The sequence below is a fragment of the Ostrinia nubilalis genome, chromosome 22, assembly GCF_963855985.1.
Source record: "Ostrinia nubilalis chromosome 22, ilOstNubi1.1, whole genome shotgun sequence".
NCBI classification, from domain to species: Eukaryota; Metazoa; Arthropoda; class Insecta; order Lepidoptera; family Crambidae; genus Ostrinia; species Ostrinia nubilalis.
Genome location: NC_087109.1, coordinates 2,000,741 through 2,015,890, shown reverse-complemented (window position 1 = coordinate 2,015,890; position 15,150 = coordinate 2,000,741). Strand labels below are relative to the sequence as shown.

At 39.4% G+C, this 15,150-nt stretch overlaps 1 protein-coding gene across 1 annotated transcript; it reads left to right on the top strand.

Annotated features, from left to right (window-relative positions):
* Window positions 1–341: 341 nt before the first annotated feature.
* LOC135083019 (zinc finger protein 728-like) lies at window positions 342–14,709 on the top strand. The gene is made up of 25 exons (XM_063977783.1): window positions 342–640; window positions 1,069–1,200; window positions 1,523–2,452; window positions 6,235–6,362; window positions 6,878–6,952; window positions 11,853–11,985; window positions 12,046–12,126; window positions 12,187–12,267; window positions 12,328–12,408; window positions 12,469–12,549; window positions 12,610–12,690; window positions 12,751–12,831; window positions 12,892–12,972; window positions 13,033–13,113; window positions 13,174–13,254; window positions 13,315–13,395; window positions 13,456–13,536; window positions 13,597–13,677; window positions 13,738–13,818; window positions 13,864–13,944; window positions 14,005–14,085; window positions 14,146–14,226; window positions 14,287–14,367; window positions 14,428–14,508; window positions 14,569–14,709. The coding sequence occupies exons 1-25, from the start codon at window positions 533–535 to the stop codon at window positions 14,707–14,709; spliced, it is 3,105 nt and encodes a 1,034-aa protein (XP_063833853.1). The 5' UTR covers window positions 342–532.
* The last annotated feature ends 441 nt before the right edge of the window (window positions 14,710–15,150 follow it).

Here is a 15,150-nt window from a genome sequence, read left to right as displayed (position 1 = left end):
CCGGGTGGAAACCCATCTCTACAAACAAAATGCTTTTATTTACTAGATTCGATTTCCGATTGGTGCTATTTGAAAATCTATTTAATCGGACTTTTCGAAAAGTCCCTCGGCGATGCTCCTAGCTACAAGTAGTACAAAAGAACAGAAATTACAACTGAAATGCCTTTGGTCCACCCTCATCGTAAATTTTAGATTCCCTCTTTTTTAATCCATAATCCATCTTTTTTTTTTAGATGAAAAATTAATAATTTAATGTGTAACAACACCCATTGTGCGTAACGAAACGTAAAAGTACCAAGCTTCTCACACAACGCACCAATCACAGGTGGCCGTTCATTTTACATGACAGCTTTTCTACCAATCAAAGACTTCAAAGTTCTATGCCAATGCCATAGCATCAAGCTAGCCAAAAGCTGTCAGTTTGTGTAAAATTGACAATCTATCCCGATTTCTCGCTATGATTTTCGTGTAAAATAATGATTATTTAAATTGAACTTAGCTTGTAAGGTAGCTTAATTAAATTATAATTAAAATGTCTACGCTTAAGATATGTAGAATATGCCTGCGGACCGGTGCCAAGATGTACAAGTTCGATCGATTCCAGTTGCTATATTTTTATGAACAAGTTATGTCTCTCAAAGTAAGTATTTCTAGTGATTATTCTATTTACATTAATACACAGATCATTAGTTTATAATTTATCAATTTAGAACCTACTTAAGTTTATAAGCCTACTCAAATCTTTAGATCTAGGTACTATACATAGTCAATGTTGGTCATCAAAAACATAAATTACATAGCAGTTCTTTTCTGTTTATGTAATTTGGGCTTCGCTATTACAGTGTTATTTATTTTCATAACATTTTCTATCATGTAGCTGTTTTTAATATCTAGTTTAAATTAAATTTTGAATAATATCCATCCAAAGAAATAATTATGTAGTAAAAAAAAGTTGTAAAAATTAAAAAGTAACTGTAATTTAGCCATTTATTTAAAGTTTACAAAAAAATAATATCAAATAATTAAAAGGAAACAAGTAATAAACTGTTAATTTTTTTTATCGTTTAGGTGAATGAAAAAGATGGGCTACCACAATACTTCTGCTATGAATGTGCATCACTGCTTCAGAAGTTTCATGAGTTTAAAGAAAAGTGCTTCAGAGGGCTGATCGCTTTGAAGAAAATGCTGTGGAAAGGCCAGGTAAGAAATGCATAGAATATCAAGATCTTATAGTCTTAGATTTACTGAAATTAAGCTATGAGTCTTAAAGCAAAAGTCTGCGGATCAAAAGATTTAATTTAGAAATCTATTTGATAAAAAAATCAAATAAGCAATGCTATTCTTATTTTATAACTTTTCTCCTTGAAGATAAGCTTAGAGATTCTATCAATTATTTTGTAATTAATCTAATCAATGAAAATTTCCCAGTCTTAAGATTTATAAAATTGTTTACATGACTACCAACTTTATAAAATTTACACCTCTTCCCACACTGGATCTTTTTATTTATTTATTTTTACAGATCACATATAAAGCAGTAGACAATGTAGACAGATTGTCTATCAAACTACTGTCTCCGTACGATGTTCTTACTGTCTCAAAACGAGTGAAAACAGTTTCAACCATAGAGAAGCAAGAAATAGACGAAATCAAGGATGAAGACGATGATGTATCACAAAAAGAAGACAACACAGTCTCAGATAGCGACAGAAGTTATAGAGACGAGATAGTAGAAGTTAAGAAGCGTAAAGTGAAGCGAAAAAAAAGCTTAACACCGGACTTTGAAAACGATGAAGAACATATAAAAGATCATAAAGAAGAGAGTAAAAGTACTTTCTTTGATGGTGATAGTGACAAGGAAGAAGAAAAAGTTAAAAGCCATAAAACTAAATCGAAAAGCCGAAAAAGTTTAATAGACAAAGATAGAGAAAAGCCATTAAGAGATAGGGAAGCTAAACGTAAGAAGAAATCGTTTTACGAAAGCGATTTGGAGGAAGATTTTACAACGGAATGTAAAGTTAAGAGCCGAGAGAGTTCTGTGTCAGACTTTGGTGATATTACACTGATAGATAACGAACCTGCAATATACGTTGAAGAGAAGCCGATGCATAGTGACACAGAGCTGGATATAACATTCGAAGATGGCAGCAAACCGAGCAGCTCAACTACAATATTTGTGGATGAGAAGAAAGAAATTCCGCCTAAGAAAGAGTCAAAGGAAAAAGTTAAAGGTACAAAAGGTCCAAAGAAGACCAAATGGAATGCTAAGAATAAGGTGTTGGAATCAGGTAATTGGAAGAAGTATAGTTTGACGGAGCAGGAAGCCTTGGAGCAGTTCCGAGCAAAGGCAGTTGATCCGAAATATATTGCAGCTCCGTTCAAGTGTGCGGACTGTTTCAAGGGTTTCTCGAAGGAGGAGATATTGAAGAGGCACAGGCGTTTGCATGATGCAGTAAGTTACGATAACATACGCAATTTTTATAGATTTTATAGAGTAAAGTAATAAATAGCGCGAAATTCGTCTATAGTTGGCTCTAAACTTACTGATATGGTCAGCGAACCAATCTTCACTAATGCGTAATTGAAGTACCATATTTATTACATGTTTATATTATAATACTAGCTGACCCGGCGAACTTTGTTCCGCCTTAATGGCAATAAATAAGCAGACTTTTTTTTTAATTTCGAACGGGATAAAAAGTATCCTATGTCCTTCTCCTGGCTCTAAACTACCTCCCTGACAATTTTCAGCTAAATCGGTTCAGCCGTTCTTGAGTTATAAGTGGAGTAACTAACACGACTTTCTTTTATATATATAGATGTTACGGTCAAAGTGATAAATGTGAAAATTATGAATAATCGCCGGTTATTATGAATAATTACCGCATGATTTGGTAAATGTGATTAATATGAGGTCATTTATGTGTGTTTAAAACTAAATAGGCGGCTTAGGGGTGGCCCAAGGGCCACCCCCGCCGCACCTTAACCTATTTTTCACTTTAAATCAAAACATTATGTTATAGGCATCATGGAAAAGTAATATTATGCAAGAAACATTCCAAACTCATTATGCCAAATTATGTTAATATATGATATCAAAACGTTCAAAAGTTTAGCTGTACACGAACACGTACACAAGATGTTGTTCTCTTTTATGAAATTTGTTAGTACTAAGGTTGAATTATTAAATAATCACTGTTAAATGTGATTAATTTATCACTTTTACCGCGACTGTCGGGAATTATTCATAATAACCGGTTATCCCAACTAATATTATAAATGCGAAAGTAACTCTGTCTGTCTGTCTGTCTGTCTGTCTGTCTGTCTGTCTGTCTGTCTGTCTGTCTGTTACGCTTTCCCGCTTAAACCTCGCAACCGATTTTGATGAAATTTGGCATAGAGATAGTTTGAGTCCCGGGAAAGAACATAGGATAGTTTTTATCCCGGTTTTTGAAACAGGGACGCGCGCGATAAAGTTTTTCTGTGACAGACAAAATTCCACGCGGGCGAAGCCGCGGGCGGAAAGCTAGTTATTAATAATTTTCAATTTATCACATTAACCGTAACATATACAGGGTGTCCCGTAATGTAACGTCAAGCCGGAACTGGGTGTTAAGGCAAGTTATGCTGGTTATCAGAAAAATATAAAAAAAAATCTATGTGGCATTTTGTCAAAATAATAGGCATTTAAAAAAAAACAAAAAATTCTACTCCCGGTGACGGTCTTTTTACTCGTGTTGCCACAAATCTTCACTTTTTCCAAATTTTTTTTTTATGTAACCCTGAATAATGCTTCTCTAAATTGTTATCAAAATTACAAAACCAGCTGCTCCAGCTTGGATGAAAAAAATACATTATTCCCAAAAAATAAATTCAAAATAAAAATTTTGCCTAGTTTAAACTGACTGTACTGAAAAAAAAATGTACTACTCGTGTGTGGCAAGTGACGTCATAATTTGGCGCATTTAGTAAGGATTCCAAAATGGTATAACACTTTGTAAAATCTTGGTGTAATTGTCGACAATTTTTGTTTATTGGAAATAATCCCGTTTTTAATTTTATCTACCTTGGTTAAAAATATTATTCTAATGTGCCCAAAATTCAAGTTTCTGGCTTAAGTGAGGTGGAGAAGCCATTTTAAAAGGTATGAGCGGGACGGAGTGGGCCATCTTACCAAGCAGGGATGTTATGGATATCCGTAACCGTAACTGAAACTATCGGATATCCGAAATAAAAAAATATCCATAACCGTAACCGAAACTGATTCAAAAGTTACGGATAGTTTCGGATAAAGGCGGAGTCTAAGGGTACAATTCCAAACTGCAAAACTCTATGAAATCTGCAGTATACACGCCGCAGCTGCAATGCCGCGCTGCCGATTTCATAGTTTTGCAGTTTGCGGTTGCAGTTTGCGGTCTGCGGCCCGTCTTGGAATTGTACCTTAAATCTTAATATTTGTTACCAACTTGTCTGGCATTCGCTGGCACCATCTAATATGCCAGCCTGTTTTACCTTTATCATACATAGGTGTCGTCTTAGTTGGTACATAAAGTAGCTATGTGGGTCACGCTCACGCAGCATCTTGCTATTTGTATTATACCTACATTTTTGAAGTTCTAATAATTCCGTAACCGAAATTATCCGAAACTTTCGGATAATCTGAAATGATTTCATATCCGTGACCGTAACCGAAACCAGTATAATATTATTCTAATATCCGTAACCGTATCCATAACCGAAACTTCATATCCTTATTATCCCTGTTACCAAGTACAAGTGCAGGCAGAGCAGGTAGTAAAGGCGCGCGCGCACGGGTGACTTTTGTCACAGTATGTCAACTACTAATTACTGTCATAATGACAAAAGTTTCTGTGACTGACTGTACGGTAGTCAGTCACAGAAACTTGAATTTTGGGCACATTAGAATAATAATTTTTAACCAAGGTAGATAAAGTTAAAAACGGGACTATTTCCAAAAAACCAAAAATTGTCGACAATTACAGCAAAAATTTACCAAGTGTTATACCATTTTGGAATCCTTACTAAATGCGCCAAATTATGACGTCACTTGCCACACTCGCGTAGTACATTTTTTTTTCAGTACAGTCAGTTTAAACTAGGCAAAATTTTTATTTTGAAATTTTTTTTGGAAATAATGTATTTTTTTCATCCAAGCTGGAGCAGCTGGTTTTGTAATTTTGATAACAATTTAGAGAAGCATTATTCAGGGTTACATAACAAAAAAAAATTTTGGAAAAAGTGAAGATTTGTGGCAACACGAGTAAAAGGACCGTCACCTGGAGTAGAATTTTTAGATTTTTTTTAAATGCTTATTATTTTGAAAATATGCCACATAGATTTTTTTTTATATTTTTCTGATAACCAGCACAACTTGCCTCAACACCCAGTTTCGGCTTGACGTTAAATTACGGGACACCCTGTATATAGATTTTAGCTAAAACACTGATCTTTCAAACTTAAGCAAAAAAAAGCAGTAGTTCTTAATGGATGCGTGACGCACAGCCCAAACCACTGGACGGATCGGGCTGAAATGTGGCATGCAGGTAGATGTTATGACGTAGGCATCCGCTTAGAAAGGATTTTACGAAACTCCACCCCTAAGGGGGTAAAACGGGATCCACGCGTACGAAGTCGCGGGCGGCCGCTAGTCTTCTATCTATACTTATAATAAATCTGTAGAGAGGTCAATTCTGTACATGAAATATATTTTCAAAATAACTATCAGGGGGTGATTAGTGATCGATACTGATGCCAAAAATGCAATCAGTAAAATTTTTGTCTGTCTGTCTGTCTGTCTGTCCGTCTGTCTGTCTGTCTGTCTGTCTGTATGTTCCTTATAGAAACAAAAACTACTTGACGGATTTTAACGAAACTTGGTACAATTATTCTTCATACTCCTGGGCAGGTTATAGTATACTTAGGAATTCCTACGGGAACGGGAATTAGCGGGAAAATCCTTTTGTATGAAAAATCTAAACCACTTAAGTTAGACGCTTGAAATTTGGCATGCAGGTACCTTAGTAAACGTAAAGCTTAGTTACAACAGGATATTGCAAAATTCCCACGGGAACGGGAGTTAGCGGGGAAAAAACATTTGTATGAAAAAATCTAAACCGCGTAAGATAGATGAAGGGAGTAAAACGGGATCCACGCGTACGAAGTCGCGGGCGGCCGCTAGTACTGAATAAAAGCTTTGACTTTGTGTTTCCACAGGCGATCGGCAACTTCGAGTGTCGCTTCTGCCGCATGCGGTTCAAGATTGACTGCCGCTTGCGCAAGCACATGCGCGCTCATTATACCAAGTACGAGTGTCTGCGGTGTAACCTCATCTGCCCTATCGAGTGAGTTTATTTGAAACTTCTTTAAAAAATTAAATATTGTAAAATTTTTTTTTTTCTCTTAAAACCCTGTAACTTTGTCAAAGCTCTTTACGTGACATTGGCGAAATCATGGTTCTCAAAACCAAGCCGTCGCCAAAATAAAAGAAGAAGAAGAAACTTCTTTACGACATCGAATCAGAAATGAGGAGATCCATACACGAACTATAGCTAAACATAGCGGTCAGATTAGCAAGCTGAAGTGGCAATGGGCAGGGCACATAGTACGCAGAACTGACGGCCGATGGGGCAGCAAGGTTCTGGAATGGAGGCCGCGTACCGGAAAGCGCAGCGTAGGACGTCCACCCATAAAGTGGACCGACGACCTCTCAAGTTTCGCTGCGCGATCTATGTTGATATTCCTCTGAAACTTTTCAATATAGTCTCGGTTCGATTAAGCTGAAAGTATAGTGTACCTATTTAAATGCTGGTAATAAATTACATACATTGTTGACAAAATATTATTGTATTCTTTACAGACTAACGGCATTGCTTCACGAAGAACTGCACAACGGTGTTGTGAAGAAATGTGAACAGTGCAACGAAGAGTTCAGGTAACTATCCTGTACAACTAATACTTTTATAGTAAAGTTTTTCTCTTCCCGGCAATTCGACTGTTTTTGCTCGCTCGTAACTTAGTTCGTGTATTATCTTTTGTAAAGCTAACAATTTTTGGTCAACGGAAGCGCGGGCCTTCAGGTTCAGAATGTCTAATTCCCAAAATGTCCAATCCTCAAAATTGTCCAATTCCTGAAATGTCCAGTTTCCGAAACGTCCAATTCCCAAAATGTCCAATCTACTATTATGATGGGTTTGTTAAATAAGTCTTCATAGCCTTTCCTAAAAATATTTAATAAATAACCATATTTAAATTTAAATAATCATTTATTTATTTACAAATTATTCTTTCCTTTTTAGGTGAAAAGAAAAAAATATAAATGCCTATACATACTTGTACGAGTATAAAGTGCAGTAGCTGCAAATTTTTTCTACGTACTTTTTGCAAATAATATTTTTTTTCTATGTTTAAACGCATTAGTACAGAAATATATTAATTACTAATTTTTAAGAAAGGCTATGAGGACTTATTCAACAAATCCTTCATAATAGTAGATTGGACGTTTCCGGAATTGGACATTTGAGGAATTGGACATTTCGGGAATTGAACATTCCGGGAATTTGACATTTTGAAACCGTTGGACATTTTGGGAATTGGACATTCTGAACCTGAAGGAGCGCGGGGTGTGGGGAGTTTGCTTCGAGCAATCCGAGCGGCATTATTGTAGTGTGCGTGTGTACTCATGGATGATTTAGCGTGTACCGATTACACTCAAACATTAGTGTAAAATTGTGGGGCGCGTCTTCGTGGATGAAACGATCTATAGTTAGTTATAAATATATAATTTGACATTATTTGTTCTATTAAAAAAACTCATTAAAACTCATTAAAACTCATTTATTTCTGTAAATAGGCTTAAAAAAAGCACTTTTACACGTCCCAGTATTAACCCTACCACTGCTTCAGGACAATAAATGGGCCAGTGCTGAGAAGAAGCAGCGCAAGAAACTCAGTCACTATTGTCAGCCTCTTTTTCAAAGGTTTACATGCTTTAAAATGTACAAAGTTATAAATATTTATGCGAGCTAGGCAGTAACGTATCCCAAACATTTTTATCTTTTAAATAATCATCGACTTTATAGTAGCCCTTTTTCATTAAGGTACTTTTAATATGTGCTTTGAATTTATGAATGGGTAGTTCTACAACAGTTTGTGGTAATTTATTAAAGAATTTAATACATTTTCCCATAAATGAATTACCAATCTTATGCAATCTGAAATTTGGAACGGCAAGTTTATTTTTGTTTCTTGTATTAAAGTTATGCAAATCGCTCTTTTTCGTGAATTGCTCTATATTTTTGCGGACATATAAAAGGTTTTCATAAATGAACTGTGAAGCTACTGTCAGTATGTTTATTTCCTTAAAAAATCTTTCAAGGAAAATCGGGGTCCAAGGTTATAAATGGCCCGCACTGCTCTCTTTTGCAGAACAAACACAGTTTCAATGTCCGCGGCTGAGCCCCACAACAATATGCCGTATGACATTATACTATGAAAATAGCTAAAGTATACTAGCCTTGCCGTTTCAATGTCAGTTAATTGCCTTATCTTTCTCACTGCAAAAGCAGCCGAACTGAGCCTTTTTGACAAAGTTTCAATATGAGGACCCCATTGAAGTTTAGCATCTAAAGTGATTCCCAGGAATGTTATGGAATTTATGCTATTTAATGGTTCATTCTTCACCATTAATTGCGTGGAAACCTGCCTTACATTAGGTAAGGTAAATTTAATGCACTTAGTTTTGTTTGCATTTAACAATAAGTTGTTAACAGTGAACCAATGTAGAACCTGTGAGAGTGTGTTATTAATATCGTCAAAATTTACTTTACCTCTATCAACTTTGAAAATGAGAGATGTGTCATCAGCAAATAACACAATATCACACAGATCTTTTACAAAGTAAGGAAGGTCATTAATGTAAATAAGAAATAGCAAAGGTCCCAATATTGATCCCTGCGGCACACCCATAGTAAGAGGTGCTCCAGAAGACTGAGTTCCGTTAATACAAACTTTTTGTTTTCTGCCTGTGAGATACGAGTTCAGCAGATCAAGTGACTTATTCGAAACACCATAATGTCGCAATTTGTTTAGTAAGGTTTGGTGGTCTACACAATCAAACGCTTTTGAAAGATCACAGAAAATACCAACAGCGTCCTTTTTACTCTCCCAAGCATCAAAGACGTGTTTCAATAGTGCTACCCCAGCGTCAGTAGTACTTCTACCTTTCGTAAAACCAAATTGCTTATTGTGTAATAATTTGTTAAAAATGAAGTGAGATAGAAGTTGGTGGAAAATAATTTTCTCGAAAATTTTGCTAAGTACTGGTAGAATAGAAATCGGTCGAAAATTAGAGGGGTCACATTTGTCACCAGCCTTGAACAATGGAATTATTTTACTTAACTTCATTAAGCTAGGAAAGCAACCTTGATCAATACATGTATTAAAAATGAATGCAAGGTGAGGAGCTATGGTGTCAATAATTGTTCCAATTATACTGACGGAGATTCCCCAAAGGTCCTCAGTTTTTTTCATATTTAATTCTCTAAAGGTTTTAATTATTGTATTACAATCTATATGCCTGAACTGGAGCAGACACTGGCACTCGGTGACATTAGATTTTAAAAGAGACTCTGCAAGAACTGGTGATGAATTCAGTTCTTTAGTTGTTTCAGACGCAATATTGGAGAAGAATGTCTCAAATGTGGTTGCAACTTCTGTATCGGAATTTCTAATTTCGTTTCCGATTTTCAGTGAAAAAGTGTTATCCTTCGATTTATTTTTACATGTTTGTTTATTTATTATGTTCCACGTAGCCTTAGCTTTATTATTAGAATTTAAAATCATGTTTCGAAGATGATTTGATTTAGCAGCCAAACAAACCTTTTTAAATATTTTTGAGTAATTTTTAACATATTCTATAACACTCAGATCTTGCGTATCGGCTTTAAGACTATATAATTCATACATTTTATTTCTACTCTTGTGAATGCCAGTTGTAGCCCAGTCATCAAATTTACATTTAACAGAATTTATTCGGATCTTTTTCTGTGGGAATGTGGTTTTGAATTCCTCACTCACAACACTGAATAGATCCTCATAAATTTGATCGACATTATTGTCATCTAATATAAGTTTATCAATACCATCACAAATATTTTTCTTAAATTTGTCAATTCGGTTAGTTGTTATTGGCCTACAAACAACATCCACTGTACTAGGGACATGATGGTGTTCAAATGTGGCCAATTGTCCACTATGATCTGAACTAAGGCAATTAATTATTGATTTACTTTGAATATCACAGTTACAAAAAATGTTATCTAAGCAAGTAGCTGATGTTGGAGTGATTCTAGTAGGCTCATTGAAAAGATGTGATAAATTAAAAGATTTAAAAAGGTTTAAGAATCTTATTTTATATTGAGTATTATCTAATAAATCTATATTAAAATCTCCACATACAACTACTCTCTTATTTGATTTAAATACCTTTTTTAAGACCTCCTCCATAGTGGATTCGAATAATTGGTAATTTGCAGATGGGGGCTTGTACACACTTACAATTATATACTGCTCTAGCTCTGCACACGCAAGTTCTATAGTTCGTTCGACTGAGAGTGAGACAATGTCTTTTCTTTCCTTGTATTTAAATTGATTATTTAATAATATGAGTGACCCCCCTCTAATAGCAGACTCCCTGGTGAACGAACTACAAACTTTATAATTTCCTATATGAAACATCAATTCATAATTTTTAAGCCAATGTTCGGTTAAACATAATACATGAACATCGTATTTTTTTAAAAACAATTCTAGTTCTAATTCTTTGCCAGCCAGGCCTTGTAAATTTTGATGAACAATATTAAATCCTTTAATAGACCTGTCTGTTGTCGTCCCTCTCAGTTTAAATCAGAGGTCGTCACAGAAATATTAGTATTAGTATTTCTACTAATAATATCAAAAGTGGAATTTACTTGTTTTGTGTTAATAACACAGTTAATATTATAAGCTAACAATGTAGCAAGTTTTAATTTTATGCTTTGAGGCAGGTGTAAAGAGCTGCCTGTCATTATGAACTTATTATTAATAAATTTATTAGTGTCAAAATAGACAAATTTGTCGCTATGACGAACAGTCAAATTAAATAATAAAGTATTCAGTAAGTGAATACTTTCATTAGTTTCAGAGGAGCCATTTTTACAGTATGGCAGGGCACACATAATTATTTTATGAATATTAAGGCTGGCCAGCATGGAAAAATTATGTAGAATATTTTTCCTATTTATATTCTGACTGTTTCCTAACATTATAATTAAAATAGAATTACTGTGTAATTGTTTACTATTTTTTATGCCATTCATTAATTGACAATAAGATGCGTCTGGCATACAGTTATTTATTATTTTACAATCTAATTTTTTATTTAATATGGGGCCATAACCAATTCCTAGCCTATCTGAGAACAACACTACATTGCTTGATTTATGTACATTCAACAGTCCCGTTTTTGAAGACATTGAAAATACGGTTATGTAAGGATAATAAATTTTAAATTGACATGATAAATAATTAATATGGAATACAATCATATATGAGTGGTAATCGTTCAATTAATAATATTGTATTATCTAATTGAATTTATAACTTAACTTATTGTAATTTATAAAAAGTCGTTTTAAGACAAATTTGCATGCTGTGTTATCATAGTTAAATAGGTGAAAGCAACATTATCTCTTTGAAACACCTTTTTGTAAACCTTATTTATTGCAAATAAAATAATTTGAATTTGATTTTTTTGTAATTTTTAAACAAATAATTGTATGCCCCCCTCCCTCTAGACATAGGTCAACATACTACACGCACATGCGCACACATCGTAGCGAGCACGTTTGCACGCTATGCGGCGCGTCGTTCGTCAGCCCGGCCGGCCTGCACCAGCACAAGAAGAAGAAGCACTTCGACAGCGAGCCTGTGAGTATATGTGATACGACACGACACTACACGACACGACACTACACGACACGACACTAGTGCACGCTATGCGGCGCGTCGTTCGTCAGCCCGGCCGGCCTGCACCAGCACAAGAAGAAGAAGCACTTCGACAGCGAGCCTGTGAGTATATGTGATACGACACGACACTACACGACACGACACTACACGACACGACACTAGTGCACGCTATGCGGCGCGTCGTTCGTCAGCCCGGCCGGCCTGCACCAGCACAAGAAGAAGAAGCACTTCGACAGCGAGCCTGTGAGTATATGTGATACGACACGACACTACACGACACGACACTACACGACACGACACTAGTGCACGCTATGCGGCGCGTCGTTCGTCAGCCCGGCCGGCCTGCACCAGCACAAGAAGAAGAAGCACTTCGACAGCGAGCCTGTGAGTATATGTGATACGACACGACACTACACGACACGACACGACACTACACGACACTAGTGCACGCTATGCGGCGCGTCGTTCGTCAGCCCGGCCGGCCTGCACCAGCACAAGAAGAAGAAGCACTTCGACAGCGAGCCTGTGAGTATATGTGATACGACACGACACTACACGACACGACACTACACGACACGACACTAGTGCACGCTATGCGGCGCGTCGTTCGTCAGCCCGGCCGGCCTGCACCAGCACAAGAAGAAGAAGCACTTCGACAGCGAGCCTGTGAGTATATGTGATACGACACGACACTACACGACACGACACTACACGACACGACACTAGTGCACGCTATGCGGCGCGTCGTTCGTCAGCCCGGCCGGCCTGCACCAGCACAAGAAGAAGAAGCACTTCGACAGCGAGCCTGTGAGTATATGTGATACGACACGACACTACACGACACGACACGACACTACACGACACTAGTGCACGCTATGCGGCGCGTCGTTCGTCAGCCCGGCCGGCCTGCACCAGCACAAGAAGAAGAAGCACTTCGACAGCGAGCCTGTGAGTATATGTGATACGACACGACACTACACGACACGACACTACACGACACGACACTAGTGCACGCTATGCGGCGCGTCGTTCGTCAGCCCGGCCGGCCTGCACCAGCACAAGAAGAAGAAGCACTTCGACAGCGAGCCTGTGAGTATATGTGATACGACACGACACTACACGACACGACACTACACGACACGACACTAGTGCACGCTATGCGGCGCGTCGTTCGTCAGCCCGGCCGGCCTGCACCAGCACAAGAAGAAGAAGCACTTCGACAGCGAGCCTGTGAGTATATGTGATACGACACGACACTACACGACACGACACTACACGACACGACACTAGTGCACGCTATGCGGCGCGTCGTTCGTCAGCCCGGCCGGCCTGCACCAGCACAAGAAGAAGAAGCACTTCGACAGCGAGCCTGTGAGTATATGTGATACGACACGACACTACACGACACGACACTACACGACACGACACTAGTGCACGCTATGCGGCGCGTCGTTCGTCAGCCCGGCCGGCCTGCACCAGCACAAGAAGAAGAAGCACTTCGACAGCGAGCCTGTGAGTATATGTGATACGACACGACACTACACGACACGACACTACACGACACGACACTAGTGCACGCTATGCGGCGCGTCGTTCGTCAGCCCGGCCGGCCTGCACCAGCACAAGAAGAAGAAGCACTTCGACAGCGAGCCTGTGAGTATATGTGATACGACACGACACTACACGACACGACACTACACGACACGACACTAGTGCACGCTATGCGGCGCGTCGTTCGTCAGCCCGGCCGGCCTGCACCAGCACAAGAAGAAGAAGCACTTCGACAGCGAGCCTGTGAGTATATGTGATACGACACGACACTACACGACACGACACTAGTGCACACTATGCGGCGCGTCGTTCGTCAGCCCGGCCGGCCTGCACCAGCACAAGAAGAAGAAGCACTTCGACAGCGAGCCTGTGAGTATATGTGATACGACACGACACTACACGACACGACACTACACGACACGACACTAGTGCACGCTATGCGGCGCGTCGTTCGTCAGCCCGGCCGGCCTGCACCAGCACAAGAAGAAGAAGCACTTCGACAGCGAGCCTGTGAGTATATGTGATACGACACGACACTACACGACACGACACTACACGACACGACACTAGTGCACGCTATGCGGCGCGTCGTTCGTCAGCCCGGCCGGCCTGCACCAGCACAAGAAGAAGAAGCACTTCGACAGCGAGCCTGTGAGTATATGTGATACGACACGACACTACACGACACGACACGACACTACACGACACTAGTGCACGCTATGCGGCGCGTCGTTCGTCAGCCCGGCCGGCCTGCACCAGCACAAGAAGAAGAAGCACTTCGACAGCGAGCCTGTGAGTATATGTGATACGACACGACACTACACGACACGACACTACACGACACGACACTAGTGCACGCTATGCGGCGCGTCGTTCGTCAGCCCGGCCGGCCTGCACCAGCACAAGAAGAAGAAGCACTTCGACAGCGAGCCTGTGAGTATATGTGATACGACACGACACTACACGACACGACACTACACGACACGACACTAGTGCACGCTATGCGGCGCGTCGTTCGTCAGCCCGGCCGGCCTGCACCAGCACAAGAAGAAGAAGCACTTCGACAGCGAGCCTGTGAGTATATGTGATACGACACGACACTACACGACACGACACTACACGACACGACACTAGTGCACGCTATGCGGCGCGTCGTTCGTCAGCCCGGCCGGCCTGCACCAGCACAAGAAGAAGAAGCACTTCGACAGCGAGCCTGTGAGTATATGTGATACGACACGACACTACACGACACGACACTACACGACACGACACTAGTGCACGCTATGCGGCGCGTCGTTCGTCAGCCCGGCCGGCCTGCACCAGCACAAGAAGAAGAAGCACTTCGACAGCGAGCCTGTGAGTATATGTGATACGACACGACACTACACGACACGACACTACACGACACGACACTAGTGCACGCTATGCGGCGCGTCGTTCGTCAGCCCGGCCGGCCTGCACCAGCACAAGAAGAAGAAGCACTTCGACAGTGAGCCGGTCAGTAGAAGAACCTCGATAGCCTTTAAAACTAACACTGTGTAAAAGCTGCGCACGTGACATTGGACATTGGCGGAA

What these genes read in the sequence shown, in the direction of transcription:
- LOC135083019 (XM_063977783.1), top strand. Translation starts at nt 533, where the DNA reads ATGTCTACGCTTAAGATATGTAGAATATGCCTGCGGACCGGTGCCAAG. An exon ending in AGCACTTCGACAGCGAGCCT is followed by an intron (nt 12,409 to 12,468) that starts GTGAGTATATGT and finishes ACACGACACTAG; the next exon opens with TGCACGCTATGCGGCGCGTC. An exon ending in AGCACTTCGACAGCGAGCCT is followed by an intron (nt 13,396 to 13,455) that starts GTGAGTATATGT and finishes ACACGACACTAG; the next exon opens with TGCACGCTATGCGGCGCGTC.